Source organism: Natrix helvetica, assembly GCF_964273705.1.
Source record: "Natrix helvetica genome assembly, chromosome: 2".
Classification (NCBI taxonomy): domain Eukaryota; kingdom Metazoa; phylum Chordata; class Lepidosauria; order Squamata; family Natricidae; genus Natrix; species Natrix helvetica.
Genome location: NC_138552.1, coordinates 281,868,566 through 281,895,474, shown reverse-complemented (window position 1 = coordinate 281,895,474; position 26,909 = coordinate 281,868,566). Strand labels below are relative to the sequence as shown.

Genomic DNA, 26,909 nt, shown 5'->3' with positions numbered 1-26,909 from the left:
GGGAGTCAAGCTATTCTCCAAGGCACCTGAGGGTAGAACAAGAAGCAATGGGTGGAAACTAATCAAGGAGAGAAGAAACTTAGAACTGAGGAGAAATTTCCTGACAGTTAGAACAATTAATCAGTGGAACAGAAGTTGCCTCCAGAAGTTGTGAACTGGAACAACACTGGAAGTCTTTAAGAAGATGTTGGATAGCCATTTGTCTGGAACGGTATAGGGTTTCCTGCCTAGGCAGGGGGTTGGACTAGAAGACCTCCAAGGTCCCTTCCAACTCTACTATTGTATTGTATTATATTGTATAATCAGCCTTGGGATATTTTTTTCAGCCTGTTCCTGTGCTGTTCCCTGGAGTTCTAAGATTTCCATAACGTCCAAGCCATTCATTTTATTAAAAAAGAGAGATTTTTTAATTCTTGCTTGGTGTTTTGGCTACACAGCCATGCCTCTGAAAGTCCATCAAAGTCCCCTACTTTTCAAGGTTGGGCCAACTGACCCCTTTTCTGCCCCCCTCCCCTACTCCCGGGAACATCTTCTATAATCCCAGCTGGTGAAAATCAACAGCAAAGCGTGTCCATTTTAAGACCTGAAACAATGAAATAGAGCACAAATCCTAAAAAATAGAAAAGAACAAACAAACAAACAAGAAAACAATCCAATCCTCAAATAATGTTGATCTAAAAAAATGAAAGCTTCCTAAAATCAGTAAATACTTAGTTCCAATCAATTTTAATTAGAGAATTATGGTCTCCCGCTTTCCAGCCGGATGGATGGATGGATATATAAGAGAAAGAAAAAAGGAAGGAAGGAAGGAAGGAAGGAAGGAGGGAAGGAAAGAAAGAGAAAGAAAAAGAGAGAGGGGGGAGAAAGAAAGAAAGTGAGAGAGAAAGTGGGAGAAAGAAAGAAAGAGATGAAATTGAGGAGGGGTAATTTATATTGTTCTAAATCTAAGCAATCTGTTCCACCGAATTCCTCCTAATATCTCTCCAGATGTCCTTTTTTTCCATTTCAATCAATTGATCCTTATCCAGCCTTTAAAAAGATATGCCCCTCTTGTATATGACATTTGTTGACAGTCAAATCACCCTTTATTCTTCCCTTTTGCAAGCATCTATTGGCGCTCCACATGGAGCAAATTTCCCTGGCCCCTTTATTAGCCCAGCTTCTCTTCTTGGAATCATTTCCACCTTATCTACTGTAGGAAGTTATCACCTAGCCCTCTCCCAGAAAAATGAAATATCCTAGGAAATATTGAAAATGCAGAATATTATATTTTCCTGGATGTGAAAAAGGGAGAAACACATTTTACACAAAGTAAATTCCTACAGCTTCCAGCCCATCCCCACTTTATCAATGGGCCATTAAGAAGGCCAAGCTAGTCCACTTTACATAATAAAGAGTTCAGCTCCAGGGGGATGGGTGTAGAGTTCTGGCAGTGACAATGAAGGCAGGATAATATTGCCTTTTACTCAACTGACCACATGGCCTCTAAACTCAATCAAACCTGGATTCAAACTCAGCTAGAGGGTTGCCCTTGCATGGGCCCATGGGAGTCTGGCAACCAATCAGAATACATTTCTTACACAGGAACAGGAAACAGATAGGTGGGGCCGAACAGATTATAAAAATCCCTGCAAGCCTTTCTTCAGCCCTTCTCTTCCCTTCTCTTCTCTTCTCCACCAACATTGAACCATGTGATCACCTTTGCTGTTCAGGACTCAAGCCATGTGGTCCTGTCCACCATTAAACCATCTTTCCAAGCAGCCTCCATGACTCCAGTGTCTTTTTCCCCACTTGGAGCCGAACCCAGAAGGACATTTCTCCCAACAATTGGCGACCCAGGTGGGACTCCAAGCTAGCCTAACAAATGGATATGGCCCAGGTAAACCTCCCATGCCGGCACAGACCCCATTGAGTCTGTGGGTGGACTTTATCTTGGCCTTAGCCATTTGGATCTAGGCTTTAAAGGGGTTTTGAGTTTGAGCTCAAAGGCTGCCTGGAAAGAAGGTGAGTACCTCTAAATTTTAATTCTCTAAAATTTAATTTTAAAGCATGGGAAATGTGTGTATGCCTGTATGTGTGTGAGTGATGAAATCTTTCTCCCAATCACAGCTGGATCCTGGTTCCTCTGTGTGTTTTACCAAGAGAGCCTGGAAAGCATTAGGGTCAGGCCAGAGCATGGACCTTCTGTTAGGGAAAGGAGAGTGTGTGTGAAAATGGATGGAAAAGTGAATGAATATTTTTTGTTGTTGTTGCTTTTGTCCTGTGAAAGCAAAAAAAAGAAAAAAGCAAAGGCCCATGGTGTAAAAGAGTAGAGGTGCCTGGTACTAACTGCAGAGAGAGGAGCAGAGGTCCTCAAGGATCACTTTTTTGATCCTCAAAACCCAGGTGATTCCCTGAGAGAAGGGGCCGAATAGTTCGTAGGGAATCGAAGTCTTTCCCAGAATCTTTTTTTTCTGAAAACTTACGGTGGGTGGCACCCGGCTAGGCCAAAGTGAGCCCTGCATGTAAAGGGTCATGGGAAGCGTTAGCTCGTGGGTGGCCAGAAGTGCCCTCGGAGATTTCCTTAGATGCCAAGATTTTGGCTGAGAGCAAGGAAATTGTGTGAGAAATGGGCTTTGCTGAAAGATGATACAGGAAAAACTAATTTGGCTGAAAAGGTACTTAAAAGGAAATGGTGGGATTTCTTTTTTTTTCTCTTGTCTGTCTCTTTCTCTGTCTTCTATGTAACCACGTGGTTTTTGTTTTTTAAGATTTGTGCCTTCCCCAATTTAACTGAAATTCATGGTGGGAATGATTTTGTCTTTTTCCCCACTTGGAGCCGAACCCAGAAGGACATTTCTCCCAACACTACGACTTAAAATTGATGTCTAGAATGGGCATGGGTGCCAAGGACAATCTAATCAGTGCAAATATAGACCAGGGGTCTCCAACGTTGGCAACTTTAAGACTTGTGGACTTCAACTCCCAGAATTCCTCAGCCAGCTTTGCTCAGCCAGCTTTGTCCGGGCGGGTGGGCGGAGCCTCCCACTGCAGCCACTACCAGTTCACCCGATCCCAGCCGAACTGGGAGCAACCCACCTCTGGTCGCCATGTGTGAATAGGTGGAAACATACATTTCCTAAAATATAAATAAATAAATATATAATACGGCTTACCTTTCCCATTCTGGCAGTTTCCTCCAACCTCCACATTTCTGGAAATTTGGCTCAATGGATCTAAGAGCACCAAGATGAGAAGACTAGCCTATAAGCACAAGTGTTAGGTTTCCAAAAGATGCCCTAATTCAGGGGTGTCCAAACTTGGGAACCTTAAGACTTGTGGACTTCAACTCCCAGAATTCCCCAGCCAGCCATGCTCCCCATGCTGGCTGGGGAATTCTGGAAGTTGAAGTCCACAAGTCTTAAAGTTCCCAAGTTTGGACACCCCTGCCCTAATTAATTAGCATGTAGTCTTCGACTTACAACAATTCCTTTAGTGGCCGTGCAAAGTTACAATGGCATTGAAATAAGTGGCTTATAACCAGTTCTTGCACTTACAACTGTCAAAGGATCCCCACAGTCACATGATCAAAATTCAGACACTCGGCAAACTGGCATTTATTTATTATGACTGGGTCATGTGATCAACATTTGTGCCCTTCCCAGCCAGCTTTTCACATGGGAGTGTAGGAAGTTAGCACTCACCCCTCTCCAAGGAAAATGAGATATTTTAGGACATATTTTAGGCAGAAACTCATCCCTCCCCCCACCTTTGTCAATGGGCCATTAAGGCCTGAGCCAGTCTATTCTACATAACAAAGATCTAACTCCTTCAGGCAGAGCCATAATAGGAATCCCAAAGCCCTTTTATTACATCATCACCCAGCAAAGGCTCAACCAAGCCTGGGACTCAGAACAGCCTACAGAGTGGCCCCATGGGAGTCTGACAACCACTCAGAATACAAGCTCAAATTCAAAAGCCCAGAGAGGGCATACAACCAGGGCATTCTCAGCATCTCTTCCCTTTTCTCCCCAGCATCTCAAGCCAAGTGATTCTGTTCATCAATAAACTTTCTTTCCAAGCAACTTCCATGAATTGTTCCCCCACTTGGAACTGAACCCAGAAGGACATTTCTTCCAACAGGGGGATGCCAGGTTCATTTAAACGACCTTTTCACAACTGCAGTGATTCGCTCAATAACCATGACACGAGATCGTAACAACTGCCTTGCTTAGCAACAGAAATTTGGGTCCCAATTGTGCTTGTAAGTCAAGAACCTCTCTCAAGTGTTTTCTATCCAATTCAGGATAGTAATTCTTTGCTCAGGTGACAAGACACACTTAACCTGTAAAAGTCAATTATTTCCTAGCCTTTAAAAGTACATCAGGATATGAACATCCAAAGAGATGATGAGTCAAAATCTCACAACAGCACAATTCCTACTTGCGAGTGGCAGAATTACAACTAAGCTAAATCTGTTCTATTTTCCCAGGCATTTAATCACAGTATTTATTTCCATGACAATGAAGCTTTTTGGGGTGCTGTCTGTTTCTTTTTCTCTATTTCCTTATTTGTGTTGTAGTATTAGCAGGATTGTGGCATATTGTTTGCAATCTTTTATGGATTCGGTGGGTTAAAAAAAAACTGGCCCGAATTTTTCCAAAGAAACAAGCCAACAAACCATGAAAAGGTTGTTATGATGGGTAAATCATATCCTTTTGTCTGCAATACACTCTGCATCTCTTTGGGAAGCAAAAGAACTATAGATGTTTCAAACTGAGAAACCAATTACAGAACAAAAAAATCAATCAGTTTGGAACAATGTGCTGATCAGAAGAAAGGAACAATATGGTCCCATCGGAATGTTCAAGAATCCTTACTCTTTAAACATTAACCCTTCATCAATTCTGCAAGCATTCCAGAATAGAATAACAGAGTTGGAAGGGACCTTGGAGGTCTTCTAGTCTAACCCCCTGCTTAGGCAGAAAATCCTACACCAGACAAATGGTTGTCCAATATCTTTTTTTAAAAGTCCAGTGTTGCAGCATTCACAACTTCTGGAGGCAAGTTTGTTTGTTTGTTTTGTTTTTATTGGATTTATATGCCGCCCTTCTCCCAAAGGACTCAGGGCGGTGTACAACATTAAAAAACACACATCCCAAAAGTTAAAAAGAAATTAAATACATATCCAAAAAAACAAGCCGAATTTATAAGACAATACATTTAAAAATGAGTTAAAATTAACAGGGCAGGCCGGCTTGCTGGAAAAGCCAACTTTTTCGGGCGCGTCGGAAGGACCGGAGGTCAGGGATTATGCGAAGCTCCTGGAGCAGCTCATTCCAGAGGGAAGGTGCTCCCACAGAGAAGGCTCTCCCCCTGGGGGTCACCAGCCGACACTGTCTGGCCGATGGCACCCTGAGGAGGCCAACTCTGTGGGATCGTACTGGACGGTGGGAGGCTACTGGTGGCAGTAGGTGGTCTCACAGGTACCCTGGGCCTAAGCCATGGAGCGCTTTAAAGGTCATGATTAATACCTTGAATCGCACCCGGAAAACAACTGGCAACCAGTGCAGGCCGCCTAAAAGGGGTGTAACATGGGAGCACCTAGGTACCCCCATGACAACCCGTGCGGCCGCATTCTGGACCAGCTGAAGCCTCCGGGTGCTCTTCAAGGGCAGCCCCATGTAGAGAGCGTTACAGTAGTCCAGGCGAGAAGTTGTTCCACTGATTAATTGTTCTAACTGTCAGGAAATTTCTCCTTAGTTCTAAGTTGCTTCTCTCCTTGATTAGTTTCCACCCATTGCTTCTTGATATAGTTAGATCCCAAATTCTCATTGCCTTTTTTTTTCAAGACAAAAAAAGCCTACCCTATAGCAGGGAGATAAGTGCCTTAAGTTCAAAAACAGTTAAGTGGAAACGCCGAACTTCAAACGCATTCAGACTTTTTAAAAAGAATGATTCGAGAAATACTGCACTCTTAAAATTGCTGCTGTCTTGGGATCGTGCTGGCTTGATTCCAAGCAGTTCAAGGAAATCCAAATCAGTTTAAGAGAAGCAACAACTTGCAAATATACGGTCTGGACTGCAAGATACCAAATCACTTTTCATTCTGTAGGCAAGTCTTAGTGGTGTGTGTGTGTGTGGGTCTGTGTGCGTGCATGAGTGTGTGTGTGTGTGTGTGTGTGTGTGTGTGTGTGTGTGTGTATCTGGCTGGCTGTTCTTCAAGGAAAGTGTTGACCCTTGGTGATTAGCAATAGTAATACCACTTAGACTTATAAACCTCTTCACAGTGCTTTTACAGCAGTTTACAGAATCAGCCTATTGCCCCCAACAATCTGGGTCCTCATTTTGCCCACCTCGGAAGGATGGAAGGCTGAGTCAACCTTGAGCCCGGTGAGATTCGAACTGCCAAATTGCAGGCAGCTGGCAGTCAGCAGAAGTAGCCTGCAGCATTGCACTCTAACCACTGCACCACCATGGCTCATAAACTTAACCCTACCCCTTCCAACTCTGTACAGGTAGTCCCCAGCTTACAACAGTTTGTTTAGTGACCATTCGAAGTTATAACAGCACTGAACAAAGTGACTTGTGATCATTTTTCACACTTATGACTGCTGCAGCATCCCCCTGGTCACATGATTCACATGTGGATGCTTGACAGCTGGTTCATATTTATGACGGTTGCTGTGTCCTGGCGTCATGTGTGCTTTTGGCAACCTTCTGACAAAAAAAAGGCAATGGGAGAAGCCAGATTCCCTTAACAACCATGTTACTGATTTAACAACTGCGGTGATTCATTTAACAACTGTGGCAAGTTGTAAAGTGGGGCAAAACTCACTTAACAAATTTCTCACTTAACAACATACGTTTTGGGCTCAATTGTGGTCATAGGTTGAGGACTGCCTATATTCTGTTATGCTCTTTTGTATACAGACTCCAAACGCTTTGCCCTTTGGCATCCCAAATGGGAAACTATGACTTAGCAATAGAACGTAGACTTATATACCGTTTGTCAGGGCTTTACAGCCTTCTCTAAGCTGTTTGCAAAGTCCACACATTGCAGTGACGTGCGGTGAGGTTTGTGGCTGGTGAGGCTGGTGACGTCATCAGGGAAGGCGGGGAATGGGATCACGTGTGCAGGAGGCTGAGGCAGCCTCAGCCTCCTGCACACGTGGTCCCATTCCCCGCCTTCCTGAGTCAACATGAAGGGGACCGCGGAGCGCGAGCCAGAGCGTGCTCCACGGTCCCCTTCATGTTGACTCAGGAAGGCAGGGAATGGGACCACGTGTGCCTTTTCCCTTTTTTTTTCTTTTCATGATGAGAGCAGTGAGGCTCTGCCTCCCCTGCCTCCCCTGACCGCACGTCCCTGACATATTGCCCCCTATAATTTTAGAAACTTAGAAAATAGCATTAATAAGCTTATATCAACCTTCCAGTTGTAGGAAGGAGGAAGTGGATATGTAGCCTTAGCTCCTCCAAGGAGAAATATGTCCTTCCAGTCTTCTAAAAATCTCTTCTTCCCCCTATCAACTCATAACAGGGCAACCACTTTTTTCTAAATTCTCAACCACTCACACTCAACTTACAACTTTGGTGGGTTCCTACCAGTTCGGAACAGCTTGGGTGAAGCGGTAGTGGTGGCCTGGGTCGCTAGAACAGGCAGCGTCTGAGGCCTGCCGCGCTCCCAAACTGATTCCCCGTTTGGGGGAATCATAGGCGCCGCCACCTTGTTTCTTAGTTCTGTGCATGTGCAGAAAAGTTTTAATTGCACACGTTTAATTTTGTTCTCATTTCTTTAACGTTTTGTGCATGTGCAGACCTATTCAAGGTCAACTGCGCACACGCACGGAGCAAAATTGCGTGCACACCAAACCGGGAGTGATGCCTGCAGCAACCCACTCCTGGCTTACAATACAGGTCTGTGGTGCGGAGGATGAAATGAAGCTGAAACATTTTGCCTTAGCAAAACTATTTCCCCTCTGGAAAAAAAAAATGTCAGAAATCTCAGCCTGTCTGGTGATGGCACCAAATCACAATCTCAGAATAAGGAAAAAAAATTGCAAATACTGGCCTATTTCCACAATGAAAAAACATCAGAAATGTAGCTGTCTTGCCTTATTTTATTTATTTATGTGCATTAATCTGTTGGTTTTCACCCCAAGGATCACTCAAGATAAGATGCTATTTAAAATATACAACTCCTCTTTATACACCTCAGAGTGGGGTTGTGAACCCTCAGCAATTCCTTCCAGCTTCGTGGCCTCGTTTTTTAAAATACTGCAATCCTATTCAGAACACCTTCATAGGCATTGGTGTGAGAAGTCTGCTCTGGTTGGAATGAGCAAGGATTGAAAGGACCTGCAGGCCAAAATTACCATAAGAGAAAGAAGAAATATTTTCTATGTTCACCAGTTTGATTTATTTATAAAAACAATAAAGGTGGGATGGATAGATGGATAGACAGACAGACAGACAGACAGACAGACAGACAGACAGACAAATACTGTGGATGGATGGAAGATAAGAGAGACAGAGAGAGAGAGAGAGAGAGAGAGAGAGAGAGAGAGAGAGAGAGAGAGAGAGAGAGAGAGAGAGAGAGAGAGAGAGAGAGAGAGAGAGAGAGAGAGAGAGAGAGAGAGAGAGAGAGAGAGAGACAGACAGATACTGTGGAGGATGGATGGATGGAAGATAAGAGAGACAGAGAGAAAGACAGAAAGACACACACACAGAGAGACAGACAGACAGACAAATACTGTGGAGGATGGATGGATGGAAGATAAGAGAGACAGAGAGAAAGACAGAAAGACACACACACACAGAGACAGACAGACAGACAAATACTGTGGAGGATGGATGGATGGAAGATAAGAGAGACAGAGAGAAAGACAGAGAGACAGAGAGACAGAGAGACAGACAAATACTATGGAGGATGGATGGATGTAAGATAAGAGAGAGAGAGACAGACAGACAGACAAATACTTTGGAGGATGGATGGATGGATGGATGGATGGATGGATGGATGGATGGAAGAGAAGAGAGAGAGAGAGACAGAGAGAGACAGACAGATAGACAGACAGACAGACAAATACTGTGGAGGATGGATGGATGGAAGATAAGAGAGAGAGACAGACAGACAGACAAATACTATGGAGGATGGATGGATGGATGGAAGATAAGAGAGAGACAGACAGACAGACAGACAAATACTATGGAGGATGGATGGATGTAAGATAAGAGAGAGAGAGACAGACAGACAGACAAATACTTTGGAGGATGGATGGATGGATGGATGGATGGATGGATGGATGGATGGAAGAGAAGAGAGAGAGAGACAGAGAGAGAGAGACAGATAGACAGACAGACAAATACTGTGGAGGATGGATGGATGGAAGATAAGAGAGAGAGACAGACAGACAGACAGATATGATTATTGTATTTTCTAATATGGTCATGATCTATCACTTATTGCTTGTATGTATACTGAGAACTTACACTGCAGACAAATTCCTTTTGTGTCCAATCACATTTAGCCAATAAATAACTGTCCTGTCCTACCCTATACTACCTACACTACACTACACTACCATAGATAGAGAGATGGAGGGAAGACAGACAGACAGACCATTGAAATCTTGGCATTCACAATGGCATTTTTTGTGGAAGTAGGGAAAAGAAACGGAGGGATGATGATGAAGATGATGATGGTGGCAAGGACAATATACATTTATCAAGTAGCTCACCAGACCCATTGACGTCTTGGAAATACATAAAACCAAACCACCACGTAAAATTGCTGCTAAACGTTTAGTTAAAGCACTGAAGAGCATGTTATGAAGCCCCACAAGTGTTCTCCACTTAACTGAAAAAGGACCAGCTGTAGCACTCGTGAAATGACCTTTATTTCTGTCTGTCAGCATTAACTGTTTGCAAATTGGAGAGAGAGAAAGAGAGAGGGACGGAGGGGGAGAGAGAGGGACAGACAGAGGGAGGGAGATAGAGGGGGGGAGAGGTGGTCATTCGCTTTCTTTCTCCTCCTTCTCCAACAGCTTTAGATCACTTTTCTTCCTGCTCCATTCAGAGCACAGAAGAGCTGCAAGCAACATCTGGCAGGATCACATGAAAAGTAATTGAACAACTGCTTACAATTATATTCACTCAGTGGGGGGGGGGAATGATATTAGACAGATCTGGAATGCGAGTGAGAAAGCCTCCTGAACATTTGTTTGCGTGTCAGGAGTGTGTGTTGTGTTTTCTCAGGGAGACCCTTTAGCCAATGCACTGGACCAGTGTGCATTTTCACAGCTGACATCCAGAGGGATATATTATTCTCTGCCTCAAGGCTAGCCAAAGACAGAGGCATTTACTGGGGCGGTAAAATATGAGCATCACATATTGGATGCATCAGCAGAATTCCAAAGCGCCGGACTCTGGCCTTCTGATCTATACAGTTTGGTTCAAGAGAAACATCTTCCAATCTGGATCCTTTAAATCTGCTGGCTAAGGGACTGAAGTCCAAACAGCTGGAGGCTACTGGTAGTCAACATGAGGGACATATCAAACTCTTGAGTCTGTTCCAACCAACTGCCAACATTGGGCAGCATGATTCATGGCATAGCAGCATTGCAGTATTTGAGGGGCTGCCGCGAAGAAGAGGAGGGTCAGCTTATTTTCCAAAGCCCCTGAAGGCAGGACAAGAAACAATGGATGGAAACTAATCAAGGAGAGAAGCAACCTGGAGTTAAGGAGAAACTTCTTAACAGTGAAGACAATTAACCAGTGGAATGGCTTGGCTTCAGAAGTTGTAGGTGCTTCATCAGAGAAGAGATTGGACAGCCACCTGTCTTAAGAAGAGATTGGACAGCCACCTGTCTGAAATGCTATAGGGCCTGCTGCTTGAGCAGAGGGTTGGACTAGAAGACCTCCAAGGTCCTTTCCAACTCTTTGATTGATTGATTGGTTTCTTGTTATTTCATGATAGGGATGCTCGAAAACCATAGTGTAGGTTTCAGATACTTCTAAATAACTAAGAGAATCTCAAAACTCTGCTCTCCGAAAGCAAAGGAGAAGAAATCCAAGCTATCTCCAAATGCATAAGATGGTCCCTCCCACCCCATTTATTGCAGGCCATATCACATCCCAAATGCTTAGTCACCCTAGTCACCAAAAGCTGGTCCAACATTACAGTAGAGCAGAGTTACTCAATCTTAGCCACTTGAAGATGTGTGTGTTGTGGCCCGCTAGGCAGTCAGTGGAGCTGGCAGCAGAGTCATGACAGTGAGGAGGTTGGGGAGGAATATGGGCCAGTCCTGGGGATTGAGGAGGGCTTTGCATCAGAGGCAGGTAGGCAGCAGTGAGGCAGAAGAACAGCTGGAGCCTGTTCCCAGTGTCTGCATGCGCAGAGCTGCCAAAAGACAAGAACAACTAAGAACGCAGGGTTGACTTAAAGAGTAAAGCCACACCTTGGAGGCGATTGGCCCCTCCCATAGGAAACAAAAGAGGAGCGAACGGGGAAGGGGCTTTTGCAGGAAACAATAAGTTCATTTGGTCATGTCAAAAGAGAAAAGTTCTGTTTGTAACTATAAGAGACTCTGTGCCAAGTTTGGCTTGCCCTGAGTTTGGAACTAATTATTTGGCAGCTCGCCAAATGAGATGAGGTTCGTATTTGATAAACAACCATTTGAAAGACTGTTTGCTAAGTCTTGTGGACTGTGAATGAAAGGAATTCACAGTGGCATAAATAAAAGGGGTTTTGCCGGGACCAAGACTCTGCTTCTTGCTTGTTAAGGAAGCGTGGGTCAGAACAGTGTGGACTTCAACTCCCAGAATTCCCCAGCCAGCATGCTGGCTGGGGAATTCTGGAAGTTGAAGTCCACCTATCTTCAAGTGGTCAAGGTTGAGAAACACTGCTCTGGAGCTGTGCTCTCTTCTGTCAATGTCTCTACTGTATTGTCCCACGGGTGCTTTTTCAGGAGGCAACTGGACTTTTTTCTTTTGAAGACGTTTCGCTTCTCATCCAAGAAGCTTCTTCAGCTCTGACAAGATAGTGGGGAATGGAAGGACTTATATTCCTTCCAGACAACTGGTCCTTTGCATCCTTTTAGAGCAGGGGTATCAAACTCAAGGTCCGTGGGCCGAATCCTGCCCGCGGGGTGCTTAGATCTGGCTGATGGGGACGCCCTAGAAACAACGAAGGATCGGCCCGTGGTGCCTCTGCCAACAAAAACGGAGCTCCATGTGCAGCCGTCCCAGGCTCCATTTTTGGTCGCAAAAGCCTCCTGCAGCCCTCTGCCGGCAAATCCAGTGAATGGAGTGGCCGCACGCATCACCACCCCAGCTCCATTTTTGCTGGCAGAGATCAGCAGGGCCCAGGAGCCTGTTTTCACTAGCAGAGTGCTTGGGCCACCTCAGGCGCCCCCCCCCCCGGCAGGAGTGATGTCATGCTGGCCACGCCCAACCTGGCCACGCCCGCCCCAGCTCTCAAGGTCAAACACAACCCTCATGCAGCCCTCAATGAAATCGAGTTTGACACCCCTGTTTTAGAGGGTCATTGAAGCACTTGGAGGCTTATCTCTGTCCTCAGGGTCACCTGAGTAGCACTCCCGGAAAAGCACCTTTGGGACTACTCTCTACTGTATTCTCTGCAGAAGAATTCAGACTTTGGAGGACAGCCATCTTTGGAAAATAGGACTACAGTCTCTACCGAAACTGGCCCAGTGTTCTCTTTTCTCCTCTTTTCCAGCCAATTACAATCACACATATTGACAGAACACCAGTTAATCTAATGAACACTAATTGAAAGTGGTACTTGCAGAGCTGTGTGCCCAAAATTGAGTATCTGCACACTCGCAAGCATGGGACCTGTGCCAGGCATAAGAACTGCTTCAAGCAATGCTTCCATTGAATAGGGACAATACAGGTAGCCCTTGACTTACAATAGTTCGTTTAGTGGCCATTCCAAGTTACGGTTACAACGGCACTGAAAAGAGTGACTTAAGGCCATTTTTCACACTCATGGCCATTGCAGCATCCCTGTGGTCACGTGATTTACGTTCAGACGCTTCATATCTATGACGGTTGCAGTGTCCTGGGGTCACATGATCCCCATTTGCCACTTTGTGACAAGCAAAGTCAATGGGGAAGCCGGATTCACTTAACAACTGTGTCTGATTTAATTTAACAACTGCAGTGATTCACTTAACAAATGTGGCGAGAAAAATAGTAAAATGGGGGAAAAGTCAATGAATTTCCCACTTAGCAACATAAAATTTTGGGCTGAATTGCAGTCAGAGACTTGCTGTTTACACAGGATAAAGATGTAAGTTCCCAAGATCTCTTGGAGCTCTCTAGATTCAATCTGAATTTTAGTAAAAAGAGATGAAAGTCTAAGAAACAGCAAGAGAAAAGATGTTGGTGGTTCCTTTAAAAAAAAAAACCCAAGAGATCGAAATAAGAGAAAGGGGGAATATTAACGTATACACTTTAACACAATAAAATAAAAGCAACAGCAAGAGGAAACATGGAATAATTAAATAATGATAGGCGATAATTTAATATAAATGTGTATTGCTATTAGAAATATGTAAGTTGGTTGAATGTAACAACTATCATTAATTCTACTAGTTCTATTTGCATTAGAATGTATGACGCCCAGGTGCCACACTATTCATGCATTGATATATATGTGTGTGTGTGTGTGTGTGTGTGTTTGTGTTCCCTGGCTCAGCTGATAAAGGAGGAGAAGCCTGTGGCATAGTGGCTAAGACTCTTGCCTAGTGTATAATACAGCCCAGGTTCGAATCCCAGTAAGGGTATGGCTAGCTGATGAGAGCTAAATAGCTCGATATGGATCTATACTAGTCTCCCTTTATTTTATCAGCACAAATACAAACATATATATATATATATATATATATATATATATATATATATATATATGTATGTATGTATGTATGTATGTATGTATGTATGTATGTATGTATGTACGTACATATGTACGTATTTTCATACATACATACTCATAAAATAAATGAAATGAAATGAAGAACTTGGGGGGGGGGGAGGAAATCAAATACTCCCTTATTTATAAAAGTAAAATGACAAGGAGATGGTGCTCCCTGTCACCTACACAGAGAGAGAGAGTGGGGAGAAGAGGGAGAGGGGGTGATCACAGGTTTCCAAAGGAGCATTGCAGAAAAGTCTGGGAAACAGTGTATGGATGCTTATATTTCTTCCCAGTCGTTGGGGAGATGGAGAACCAGTTTGGTGTGGCAGTCCAAGCCCTGAGCTAGATAGCTGGAGACTGAATTTTAACCCTGCATAAAATCCACTGTATGACCTTGGGCTGATCTCTGTCTCTCAGCTCTAAGGATAAGGCAATGAAGCCCATTTTTGAAAATTGTTGCCAAGAAAACTGCAGGGCTGGGGACCAAAGCAGTTGCTAGGCTGACTTGAAAGCACACAGAAACACACACACACACACACACACACATGCACACATACACACGCACCCTTCGGAGATGGAGAACACGCACTCATGAGTAACCCAAAAGCCTATTTCTAGCACTAGATTAATTCTCTTTGTCCAAGATGTGTAGTCTTCAATTTACGGTTACGATTGAGAGCAAAGTTTTCATAGTTAAGGCGCAAGGCAGTTATGAAGTTGCGCTTCAGTTTATGACCTTTGGTTGCACATTAGAGGGAATCATTGCAGCTATTAAGTGAATCATGTGGACATTATGCAAATCTGGTGTTCCCCCACTGACTTTGCTTGTCAAAAGCTGGGTGGAAAGATTACAAATGGTTATCATGTAACTCCCCACCCACCCAGGACGGTGCAATAGTCTTAAGTACATGCCAGTTGCCGAGAACCTGAATTTTGATCACATGTCTATGCAGGTGCTCCAATGGTCGTAAGTGTGAAAACTAGTCGTAAGTCACTTTTTTAAGTGTTGTTGTAAGTAACTTTGAAGGGTCACTAAACAAATGTAAGTTGAGTAAGTACCTGTATTTAGGATCTGAGCACCAGCTGGTCATCAATATAATAGCCAGGCTACCCTCAACACTGATATAAATTCCACTCTGGAACAGAAGCAGCTCTCAAACATCTCTTAGATCTAAATGTATCCATCAGAGCCACCATTCATACGTTTCAGGTTCACCTTGCTAGCTGCCAGCCTGCCATGAACTTTGGGGGAGGGAGCTGTTGGGAGGAGAGGAACAATGACCACTCACCATACCTTCCAGAGAAATCATCTCACCAGCGCAAGGTCAAAGCCAGGGGAATGGAATGCAATGGCTTACCATCCTGCCTGACATTGTAGAGACCATTCCCAAAAGAAATTCTTCAAATCTAATTGGATAAGAGGGGACCTGGAAGGGGAGGAATGGGACGTAGGAAAAGTTAACCGAAGAATTTTGGTGCGCAAATCTCAGACCCGGCTTTGCTTTATTGTAATCCACTTGGAGATAGTGATAGACTTTATTTTCCTGGGCTCCAAGATCACCGCAGATGGGGACTGCAAGCAAGAAATTAAAAGACACTTGCTCCTGGGGAGGAAAGCTATGGCAAATTTAGACAGCATACTAAAAAGCAGAGACATCACCCTGCCAACAAAAGTGTGTATAGTCAAGGCTATGGTTTTCCCAGTTGCAATGTATGGCTGTGAAAGTTGGACCATAAGAAAGGCTGAGCACCAAAGAATTGAGGCCTTTGAACTATGGTGCTGGAGAAGACTCCTGCAATTCCCTTGGACTGCAAGGCGATCAAACAGGTCAAACCTAGAGGAGATCAATCCTGACTGGTCTTTAGAAGGCCAGATCCTGAAGAGGAAACTCAAATACTTCAGCCACGAAGGAGAAGAGCCTAATGCTGGAAAAGACTGAGGGCAAAAGAAGAATGGGGCAACAGAGAATGAGATGGCTGGATGAAGTCACTGAAGCAGTAGGAGTGAGCTTAAATGGACTTGGAGGGATGGTAGAGGACAGGAAGGCCTGGAGGAACGTTGTCCATGGGGTTGTGATGGGTCAGACACAATTTTGCAAGTAATAACAATCCACTTGGCTTTTATTAAAAGTATACCTTTCACCACAAATGGAATTGAGGGTCTTTCTTTGCTAAGGGACTACATTGGTACGGGCCTGACAGTATCCTTCAAGGGCCCCCTCTTATGAATAATTGCTTTCTCCTCTACAAAATGATTTGACCACATTATGCATTGTCACATCTTAAAAGGCAAATGCATTCAGAAAGGTTCAAAGATTGGGCCATCAGATGCAAAGATTATCCTACAGTGGCAAATCCATCTATTGTACACTCAACATGCAGAAAAGTACCAACTGTGATAATTACACTAAAGCTTTCATGGCTGCAGAACCATTTCAGGGAACACAGACCAAGCAGTGTTGTTGATAAAAGATTAACATCCAGACCTGGCTAGGTCAATTAAAATATGTGGTGGATACGTTCCAAATATTTTCTAGATGGTGCACTTTACAATAGAATTTTTTTAAGGCTCTTAAGTTTAATGGTCTGGAAGATGGTTGAGATTTAAAGTAGGTTACATCACTTTCTTCAGGATGTGTGAAGCCCACCTAGATCCTCATTCTGCCCTTTGGGGCCTTCTGTCCCAAACTCCCTCTGTAACAATGCCATTCCTGGCATAATCTCTTCCAGAGTTTACCAGCTGCAGGTGGTCCTCGAGTTATGACCACAATTGAGCCCCAAATTTATGTTTCTAAGTGAAACATTCGTTAAGTGAGTTTGCCTCATTTTATGACTTTTCTTGCCACAGTTGTTAAGTGAAACACTACGGTTGCTAAATCATTAACATGGTTGTTAAGTGAATCTGGATTCCCTCATTGACTTTGCTGGCCAGAAGGTCCCAAAAAGTGATCACATGACCTTGGGGCCCTGCAACCGTCATAAATATGAACCAGTGGCCAAGAGCCTGAATTTTGATCATGTGATCATGGAAATGCTGCAATGGTCATAAATGTGAAAAACAAGTCTTTTTTCAATGCGGTTGTAACTTTGAACTGTCACTACTGCTGTAAGCTGAGGACTACCTGTACATCCTTCCCACTGATGAAGGAAATTGATATACAGGTAGTCCTCAACTTACAACCATTCATGTTATTATGTTGTAGCACTGAAAAAAGTGCTGCCCTCACACCTATGACCATCACAGCATCCCCACAGTCACATGATGAAATTCAGACACATGGCAATTGGTTGGGGCATCCTGGAGGACATGTGATTGCTATTTGCAACCTTCCCAACTGGCTTTCAACAAGCAAACTCAGTGGGGAAAGCCAGATGTGCTTAATGACCACATGGTTAGCTTAACAGCCATTGCAAAAAGGTCACAAAAATTAGGTAAGACTCACTTAATGACCCACTTGCTTAGCAATGGATGTTCCAATCCCAAAGACTTCCTGAAATGGATTTGTACGGCAATGAATCTACTTGTCTCTTAAGCACTTGGTGCTTTGTTTGTATATTCTTTTACGTTCTTGAAACAAGTTTTCGGATCAATCTGGGGTTCTTTGAAAAGAAGTCCTTTGGAAACAGTAGCGTTTTTGTACACTTAGCCTTAAGCATACAATCCCAAAGGTGCTATTCAAAAGGCAGCTGGACTTTCTTGTGGATTTTTCTTGAAAATTTTTCGCTTCTCATCCAAGAAGCTTCTTCAGTTCTGGCCGAATGGTGGGGAACTGAAGCCCCTTGGATGAGAAGCGAAACATTTTCAAGGAAAAAAAACCCCAGGAAGTCCAGTTGCCTTTTGAACAGCACTTTTGGGACAACCATGATCTGGATGTTACAGATACAGACTAACAGAATTAGAAGGGACCTTGTAAGTCATCTAGTCCAACTCCTTGTCCAAGCAGACCCTACACCATTTTTGTTAAATGGCAGTCCAATCTCTTCTTGAAAGCTTCCAGTGATGAAGTTCCTACAACTTCCAAAGGCAACTTCTGTTCCATTGGTTGATTGTTCTCACTGTCAGAAAGTTCCGCCTTATTTCTAGGTTGAACCTCTCCTTGTTCAGTTTCCATCCATTATTCCTTGTCTGGCCTTAGGGTGTCTTGGAGAATAGCTTGACCCCTTCCTCTCTGTAGCAGCCCCTCATATTGGAACACTGCCATCATGTGTCCCCTGGTCCTTCTCTTCACTAGACTAGCCATGCCCAGTTCCTGCAAGCGTTTGTCATATGTTTTCCTATCTTTTAGCCTCCGGTCCCCTAATCATCTTGGTTGCTCTTCTCTGCACTCTTTTTAGAGTCTCCACATCTTTTTTTATACTGTGGTGACCAAAACTGGATGCAGTACTTTAGTGGTGGTCTTACTAAGGCTTTGTAGAGAGGTATTGGTACCTCCCATCCTGATTGTATCCCTCTCTTAATGCAATTCAGGATTGCGTTGGCTTTGATGGAGAACCTCCATAGAAACTGTCCATCCAATATAACCCTTCTCAAAGGTGGGACATGAATTGGCCTTTTGTAATGACATTGCAACATTGTACCCAAATAAGTAAGTCTTTCGATTTGTATCCTTTTGTTGCAGTGCACATTTTGTCATTTGCCCCTCACTCCCAGTGCTTTTAGCGATGCTTGGCTGAACTTGGAAGCTAAGCTGGGTTGGCCCCCGTTAGTTCTTAGATGAGTGAGCACTAAGAAATCCTTGCTCTGCAAAAGAGAAATAATGCCAGAAAATAACTATAATACCCTGTTTTCTCATAATGTCTATGCTGTTGCTAGGAAAACTGCATAAATGTGTTCAATGAAGTCACCAGAAATTGGACTCAATTCAAAAGAGACTAATATATGGATAAAAGGCACTTCTATCCAAGAATTTTGTGCCAGTTTTAGAACAGTTCCAGACTTATGAAGAAAGATGCATTCTAGAGGTGAACCAATATATTTCTCGCTGAACTGTGATGTTTCTAAAACTACCATCAGAGTAGCATTTTGCCAGCTCTGGAAAACATATGGGGAGGTGGTGTTCAGTTTCCCACAGGCAGCAATTCTTCACACATCTTGCTTACAAATCTATTGGTTTAGGAATTTCAAGCAGGGCTTTCGAAGTAAATGGTGGCTTGACAGCTTTGCAGTTCTCCTTTATAGAAACCATTCAGATTTTTTTTTTCCATACAAACATACGGACCATAAAGCAACATGAACAGAAAGCAAAGGAAGGTGAATGAGGAATGCAAAGTTTTGGGTTTTTTTTGCATGGAACTAAAATTTTGCAAATTTTGGGTACCCTGGGATTTGGAGCCAATTAAGGCAGGGCAGTGAATTTTGTAGAGCTTTGCAATACAGGTAGTTTTCAATTTACGATCACAATTTCTATTGCTAAGTGAGACAAATGTTAGGTGAGGTTTGCCCTATTCTGCACCCTTTCTTGCCACAATTAAGTGAACCCCTGCAGTAAACTAACATAGTTGTTAAGTGAATCAGAATTCCCCATTGATTTTGTTTGGCAGAAGGTCACAAAAGGGGATTGCATGACCCCACGATGCTGCAACCGTCATAAATATGAGTCAGTTGCCAAGCATCTGATTTTTTTCATCACATGGCTATGGGGATGCTGCAACATTTGTAAGTGTGAAAAATAGTCGTAAGTCACTTTTTTCTCTTTTTTGGAAAAAACGGATATAAATGAAACAAAAAAGGAATTGATTGTAAATTTGATAATGGCCGCTTGATTAGTGATGGCTAAATATTGGGGATGAAATTGGGATATTCAAAGAAATGAATGGTATAATGACATTTGTAGTATGGCAACAAATGATAAATTAACAACGGAAATTAAATTTTAAAAGGGATGATCAAAGCAAACCATTATAATGAAATATGGGGGGATTTTATAAAATCAGTGTTGGTGGAAGGCAAAGGGAATAAACTTACTCAAGAATATATGTTGTTTTGGAGGGGATAAGGGCACAATTGGAATATATTGTAAATATTTTAGTTGTTATAGAGGAAGAAATATAAGGGGGAAAAACAGGGTCTCTGGGGGGTGGGTGTGCACTGTATTATTAGGGTTTTTTCCCCTTTTTTGGTATTTAGATGTATATGTACTGTGTTTGCATTATTTGCATTTTAAAATATATATATTTTTAAAAAATAAGTCACTTTTTTCAGTGCTATTGTAACTTTGAACGGTCACTAAATGAACTGTTGTAAGTTGAGGACTACCTGTAATAGGGTTTCAGGGGAGAACAGTAAATCAGAGCATGCACAGGAAAGCTATGGCACCTGTCAGCATCTTCTCAAAACATACTAATTTCTAATTTTCTGGCCCGAATGGTGGCCGTAATGCAAGCAGAGGAAAAGAAGTCACTTTCTTAAGGAATTAATAAAAGTATGACATGGATACTCGCACTTATTCCAGATCTCAATGGATGATATAGATAGTATGAACTGATCCGGCTTATTCTTTAGATGTCAAGAAGCAGTCATGCTTGCTTACTCAAAAGACAGTCCAATTATGTTGGTTCGAGTTTTCCTAAGTCAGTGCATTGCAGCTTCAGATCTATACAATTTATATCCTCTGAGATGCAGAAAAGAAGTTCTTTTTTTTAAAAAAGACACAGGATAAGCTCTAATTTCAGGAAGCCCCTGACTTTGGAGAGGTTTTGCCACTATTACTCACACTGACATTTTTAATATCATTTTATAACAAATGCTTTCCTACTTTAAACAAGACATCAACCTCAAGCCTTGCTGTAATGTTGGCTTAGTCGTGGTGATTTTTAAACCATAGTTAATGGCTTCCTATTACATACGAACCGGGCAATTATGGAGCATTATGATTCAAAACAAACCATGAGATAATACCTTGCCTAGTCTTGAAAGGTTATTCTTTGGGGGGGATGATGACTGTGAAGGATGTTTTGAAATGTGTTGAGATAAGTGTTTAGGCAAGTGCAAAGTTCTCACCTACCCACCTCATTATTTTTTCTCTTGCACTTTTACTATGACAAGACTTGAGTTTCTTACATTACGAAGGCAGTTAAAATAGCCTTAAAATTCCATTCCAGTGAGTGAGCTGCTGTCTCTTGAAGACCAAGAGACTATTGCTTAGATCAGGAGTTGCATGTGGCTCTTTCATCCCTCTCCTGCAGCTCCCTGTAGCTGGTTGACTCCACAATTGATAGGGCTTTCGATTAGGAGAGGTAGAGGAAAAAGGACGGCGCACTAGGAAGTGACTCTATGGTGGGAGGACCGAACTTCCGGTCAGCTCTAGAATTGAATAGGGGGCTTCTGATTATGACCTTTGTGGCTCTTTGAGTGTTTAAGGTTGCTGACCCCTGGCTTAGATTATGACTCCATTATCAGATATTTATTGCAGCATTGCTTACAAAGGTCAGGTAGTCCTCACTTAATGAAATTAAGGTGGATTCCTCCTTCCAGGAAAAGTCATTTGATCCTATTTTGCATTTACAACCGATTGCTGTCACAAGACTGCAATTTGCAACTTATTTTTTGCTAGTTTCCAATGTTTTTCCTTGGTTTCTAGCAAAACACCCATTCAGAGGAATGGATTTGCTTAACAGCCACATGATTCCCTTAACCACCGTGATGACTTGCTTTACAACCATCGTAGAGACAATTTTACAATCAAGTCAGGTCATGTGGTGAGCCACTTAATGACCACAATGACTTGTGATGGAAATTCTGGGCTCAATTGTGGTCATTAAGTGAGGACTGCCTGTATGCTCTTTTTTTAATTCTGCAAGAAAAAAAAATATTTGATTCTTCTCCATCTTGCTCAAAGAAAACCATGCTTTGAAACATACGCACTTCTTTTAAACCAGGAGAAATTCTGATTCTGGATAGTGTGACTTAATAGATTACTTATGGAAAGCACAAGGAGAAGCTTTCAAAAAGATGCTTTCACCAATAAGTAAAACAAAGTAGTTATTAGTAGGTTATTGCATTTGGAATTAAGACCAAGGAAAGGCTTAGATCAGGGGTGTCCAAACTTGAGAACTTTAAGACTTGTGGACTTCAACTCCCAGAATTCCCGGGGAATTCTGGGAGTTGAAGTCCACAAGTCTTAAAGTTCCCAAGTTTGGACACCCCTGGCTTAGATAAAGACCATGGAAGTTAAATAAATTCACATGTATTATTAAGAAAAGGTGAAGGTAAAGAAAGGTAAAGAAAAATCAAAAAGTGTTGAACAAGGAAAATCCAAATCGCAAAATAAATAAACGGAATTTATAGGCATCAGAGAATTAGGTTATATTTTTCAATATTTCAGCTTCAATAGCTGAATATAGCATTTTTAAAACAAAAACCTAACAATCACATATTTTGGAGAGAGAGAAGTTCTTTGACCATGGGCTCCAGGACAAGCCCGAATAAATCTTTGATCAAGGTGACCGACTCAGATTGGATCCTGCAACTAATGGAACACTGCTAAAATCCAAGTAATATATAAATAGCAACAGCAACGTGCAACACTATATAAATTGGAACATGAGATTATGAATTTGTCAGCCCTTAGAGGTAAACCAGTGCAAGGAACAGACAGTGCAAGGACTACTGGAACTCTATTGTTATAAAGTATAAAAACACAATCTGGAAAACCTTTTGAAAGTTTCCCCTCTGCTTCTACTTCACACCACACAGAATCAAGGCATAATTCTTTGCGGTCATAATTCTTTACTGAGTAGCTGTTTACTTTCTGTTAACAATTTTTACATTTCTTCATTCAAATTGACTCCATACTCCTCTGCAGAGTTATAACAATTTATATCTGAACACTTAACATTAAGAAAAACCCACATTCAGATTAGGGTACAAACCCCCTTGGTGTTGAATTACAATACCAAAACAATCTTCAAATTAATTTAAATTGAATTCTATGTCACATTTGCTTTCAAAATACCAAGTTATAGGCCTGGCTAGGATGGGAAACCACTTGGTGATGCTAGGTAGGCAGGATTCACTGGGAAACCAGAAAGCATGCTAGAAAAAGGCAAAGGCAAACGACTTGTGTACTGTTACAAAAACAGACACGTCCATGAAGTCAAGAACACTTGAGCTCAATCAAAGGAGAGTTTATTTGAACAAAACAGATGACCATGTTAGTAGTTTCTTTGGTTTTAAAAAAAAGTAAAACAGAGGCAGAAAGGGAACTGGGAAATATAAAAACTCAGGGACAGTTGAACGTATAACTCAGTATATACAAGGCAAAAATCAATGTTTCCTTACAATTCTGTCAACTAAGGACACAGTTTCATAAAAAATCCCTCCTTTTTAAAGCAGAAGTCACCGGGATGATGCTTGGCCCTGTACAGGTAGTCCTCGACGTACGACCACAACTGAGCCCAACATTTATGTTGCTAAGTGAGACAGTTGTTAAGTGAATTTTACCCCATTTTACAACCATTCTTGCCACAGTTTAATCACTTAACGTGAATTGCTGCAGCTGTTAAGTTAGCAACATGGTTGTTAAATGAATCTGGTTTCTCCACTGACTTTGTTTGATAGAAGGTCACAAAATGCGATCGCATGACCCCAAGACACGACAATACAACTGTCATCAATATGGATCAGTTTCTAAATGTCTGCATTTTGACCATAGGTCCATGGAGATGCTGCAATGTGAAAAGCAGTCATAAGTCACTCTTTTCACTGCCACTGTTCACTTCGAATGGTCACTAAATTGAACTGTTGTAAGTCGAGGATTACTTGTATTTTAGAATATCACGCACACACACGCACGCGGCACATCCACATCCTATATTCCTGGAATAGGTTTCATAATTATTGATGCTTTGTCTAGGTCACCGTCTGGTCATTTGCAAAGATAGTTTCAAGGCCTGTCTGGAACTTAACAATCAACAAAGTACTTTTTGGAAGGAGAAAGAAAGCCAGCCCAAATTTGGTCAGCTTTCCCAAGAAATGTAGAACACCAAATCAAATCGCAAAGCATAAACTCTTCTTTTACTAATCTTTCTCCATGCAGATACATCAAAACAACGGCTCTCCAATGGCAACCATGCTAGACCTGGGACCTTTGGGTCATCTAGCCCACCCTCTCCATTCGTATAAAAATGACCGGAAAAGTCAATTCTCCAAATCGAGGACCTGCTCCAAAATTTCATTCCCCCCCCCTCTTTCTCAAATGTGACCTGGGGGAAGGACATCTTGGGTGAGCACCTTCACACAAACCACTTCTGATGCTGCAGGCTAAAATCTTAAAGGACCAATGCAAAAAAGAAAAGAAAAAAGGAGTCAGGGCACCCCAGAAGTTCAGGATCAAAGTTCTGTGAAATTGACCAAGAAGGAAAGAAAAGCTGACATTGACAAAGCAGTGGCTTCAAGGTGATTGTTAACAGGAGGCCATAGGTCCCTCCAAAAAGACTACTAGACTCAGGGATTTGGGGGGGGGGGGCGGGAAGAGGAAAGTCTACTTCTGCCCAGCTGGCATTCTTTATCACGTCATCAAAAGGGGGGGGAGGTTGTCAACATTTAATCACACTTGACATCGCACCTGATCTCTTCCAAATCCGCCCGTACTTCTTCCTCCCCCCCCCCCCCAACTCCGCACTGCAAGAATGCATCTCCAGGTGTAAGATCTCGCTTCACTCCTGATCAGCTCTTCTCTGATCAGATCCAGCGTAGATCGGGACGCCGAGAAGGAGGAGAAGGAGAGGCTTCCCAATTGTTTTTTTTTTTGGGGGGGGGGGAGGGATGCAAACTCCTCAGCCTGCCCCACCCCCACCCCGACCAAGATCCCAGCAACCACTTTCTATTTTTGCCAACCGCCGCGGAATCTCCGACTTTGGGCAGCTGTCAACTCAACGGACGACCAACCCCTTAGAAAGGAGATTGCGCTCGGGGACCGCCGCTCTTTCTCTCCTGCTGTCCCCTTCTTCCGCCTCCCTCTTACCACCCATCCATCCACCCTCTTTCTTTCTCTCCAGCTCCCCGCACGCTTGAAAGGGACAATAAATAAATAAATTCCCTTCTGGAGCACGGAGGAGAGTCCAATCAAGCATGGTTCGCGCGCGCACACCCCCTTTGCAAGTTGCACCAGGCCCCTCCTTCTCGGCTTCTCAGGCCCGGGGAATACTACGCCCCCTCCTCCCCACACTCCCGGTTCCTCCTGCCTCTCTCCCTCCTTCCCTCCCTCCCGCCCATAGGAAGCCGAGCACCACTCCCCAACAGCTGGAGCGAGCGCAGGCGAACCCTATTCAAAAACGCCCTTCCTCAGAAATCGGCGCATCCGTCAAACTGCAGCCCAAACCAAAATAGACTCTCACACTCAGGCACACACACATACACACGTGCGCGCGCGCTCTTACACACACACACACAAGCACACAGGCGCGCGCGCGCCCTCGCCGTATCTAGCTCGATCAATATTTGGAGAAAGCGGGCGGGGAGGGAGAGGCGGGGTTGCGCGCGCGCGTGCCAAGTCTGCATTGTTATCCCAACACAGCCGGGAGGCGCGAGGCTCTTTCCTTTCCACGCGCGCAGACGTTGCACACACACATACACACACACGGGTTTTTTTTTTAATCTCCTCTTTCCCTTTCGGCTGCCATTCCCCCCATCAGCAAACAATGGGACTCCGGCGCGCGCACACACCACGCTTCCGACTCCACACACACCCTCCCCGCGCTCCACTTCTCCGGTTTCTCTCCCCCCCCCCCAACCTCCCCGAAGCCGCTGTGATGGAAGCGGTGCGGGGTAGGGGAGATGGGGGTGGTGGTTTGGGGCGGGGGGGGGGGTTGTCCCTTACCTCTAAGGCTTCCAGAGTGACAAAGCTGGCCAGGGCGAAGCCGTCCACAATATCTTCTTCGGGGGAGGAAGACTCCCTCCGCTTCCTCCGGGGGGGTTTCGGTCGGGACGGGGGCTTGCCATTGTTTTCAAGATCCGAGCCGGAGGAAGAAAGGATGGAAGCCGCTCGGGTTCTCCGCGGCTCCCCGGGACCGCCGACCCCCAAATCCCCGCCGGGGCCACCTTGTAATAATCCGCCTTTGGATCGCCTTTCCCGATCGCGCTGCGTTCTGGATCGCCGTTTCTTGCGGAAGCCGTTGCAGAGCGCGGATCCGTCCATGGCTCTTTATCCGCGCAACCCCCCCTCCCTCCCTCCCGCCGCCCGCCCTCCACAACTCCACACACTGCCTTATCCCTCCCTTTTTCCCCTGCTTCCTCGCTCGCTCGCTCGCTCTCTCTTCCCCCCTCCCCAATCTCCAACTTCGGTTCCCCCACCTCCCTCCGGTGGAAGCGAGAGCGAGGGAGGAGGGAGAGCTGGAGGAAGCGAGAAGGGGGAGCGGCGGGAAGGGGGGGGTCCGCAAGACGGGAGACTCCCAAGGAATGTCAGCCCCGGGAAAGGAGGAGGGGGGGGCGCGGGGAGAACGTCGAGAACGCTCTGAGCAAGCCCAGCAAAGTAATGGCTGTTCGCTGGTCCTTCCTTGGCGAAGACTCTCCCGTCTCTCTCTCGCGCCTTCCCCCTCTTCCTCTCCCCCCCCCCCCGCTGCAAAAAGCAGGCAATAAATTAAGAGTAACGGAACGCTGCGATCCGAAGGCGGCGAGACAGTAAGGTGGCTAGGCTCTGGATTCTCTCCCCCCCCCACCCCGCTCTTTCACATACACGCGTATATATAGGCACACACACACATACAGCGTCTTTGGAAACCCGTGTTCGTCTGGTGTGGAGAGGAGGTGAGCGCGAGGGGGGAAGAGATGGGGTTCAAAAGTACTTCTCGGTCGGAGCTTTCGCCGTTAAGGGGTTGCCAAAATGAAAGGCGCCCCCTCCCCTCACTTGTCAATACCACGGAGCCTTAAAGCAAAGAGAAGTTTTGTTTTGGGGTGTCTTTTTTTTTACACACATACACACACACACCCGAAGGGGCGCGGGATAAGGGAGTTCCCCCCCCCCGTCCCGTTTCCCTCAGACAACGTCGA

The 26,909-nt window shown here is 44.1% G+C and overlaps 1 protein-coding gene across 1 annotated transcript in view; it reads right to left on the bottom strand.

The window, feature by feature from the left end:
- Positions 1-26,058, bottom strand: part of AUTS2 (activator of transcription and developmental regulator AUTS2) — a gene marked incomplete at its 5' end in the record, with an annotated part of 1,133,928 nt that extends 1,107,870 nt beyond the window's left edge. The window contains one exon of the mRNA XM_081941406.1: positions 25,741-26,058. Coding sequence (XP_081797532.1) covers positions 25,741-26,058 — 318 coding nt within the window. The remainder of the gene's footprint in view (positions 1-25,740) is intronic.
- Between the last annotated feature and the right edge of the window lie 851 nt (positions 26,059-26,909).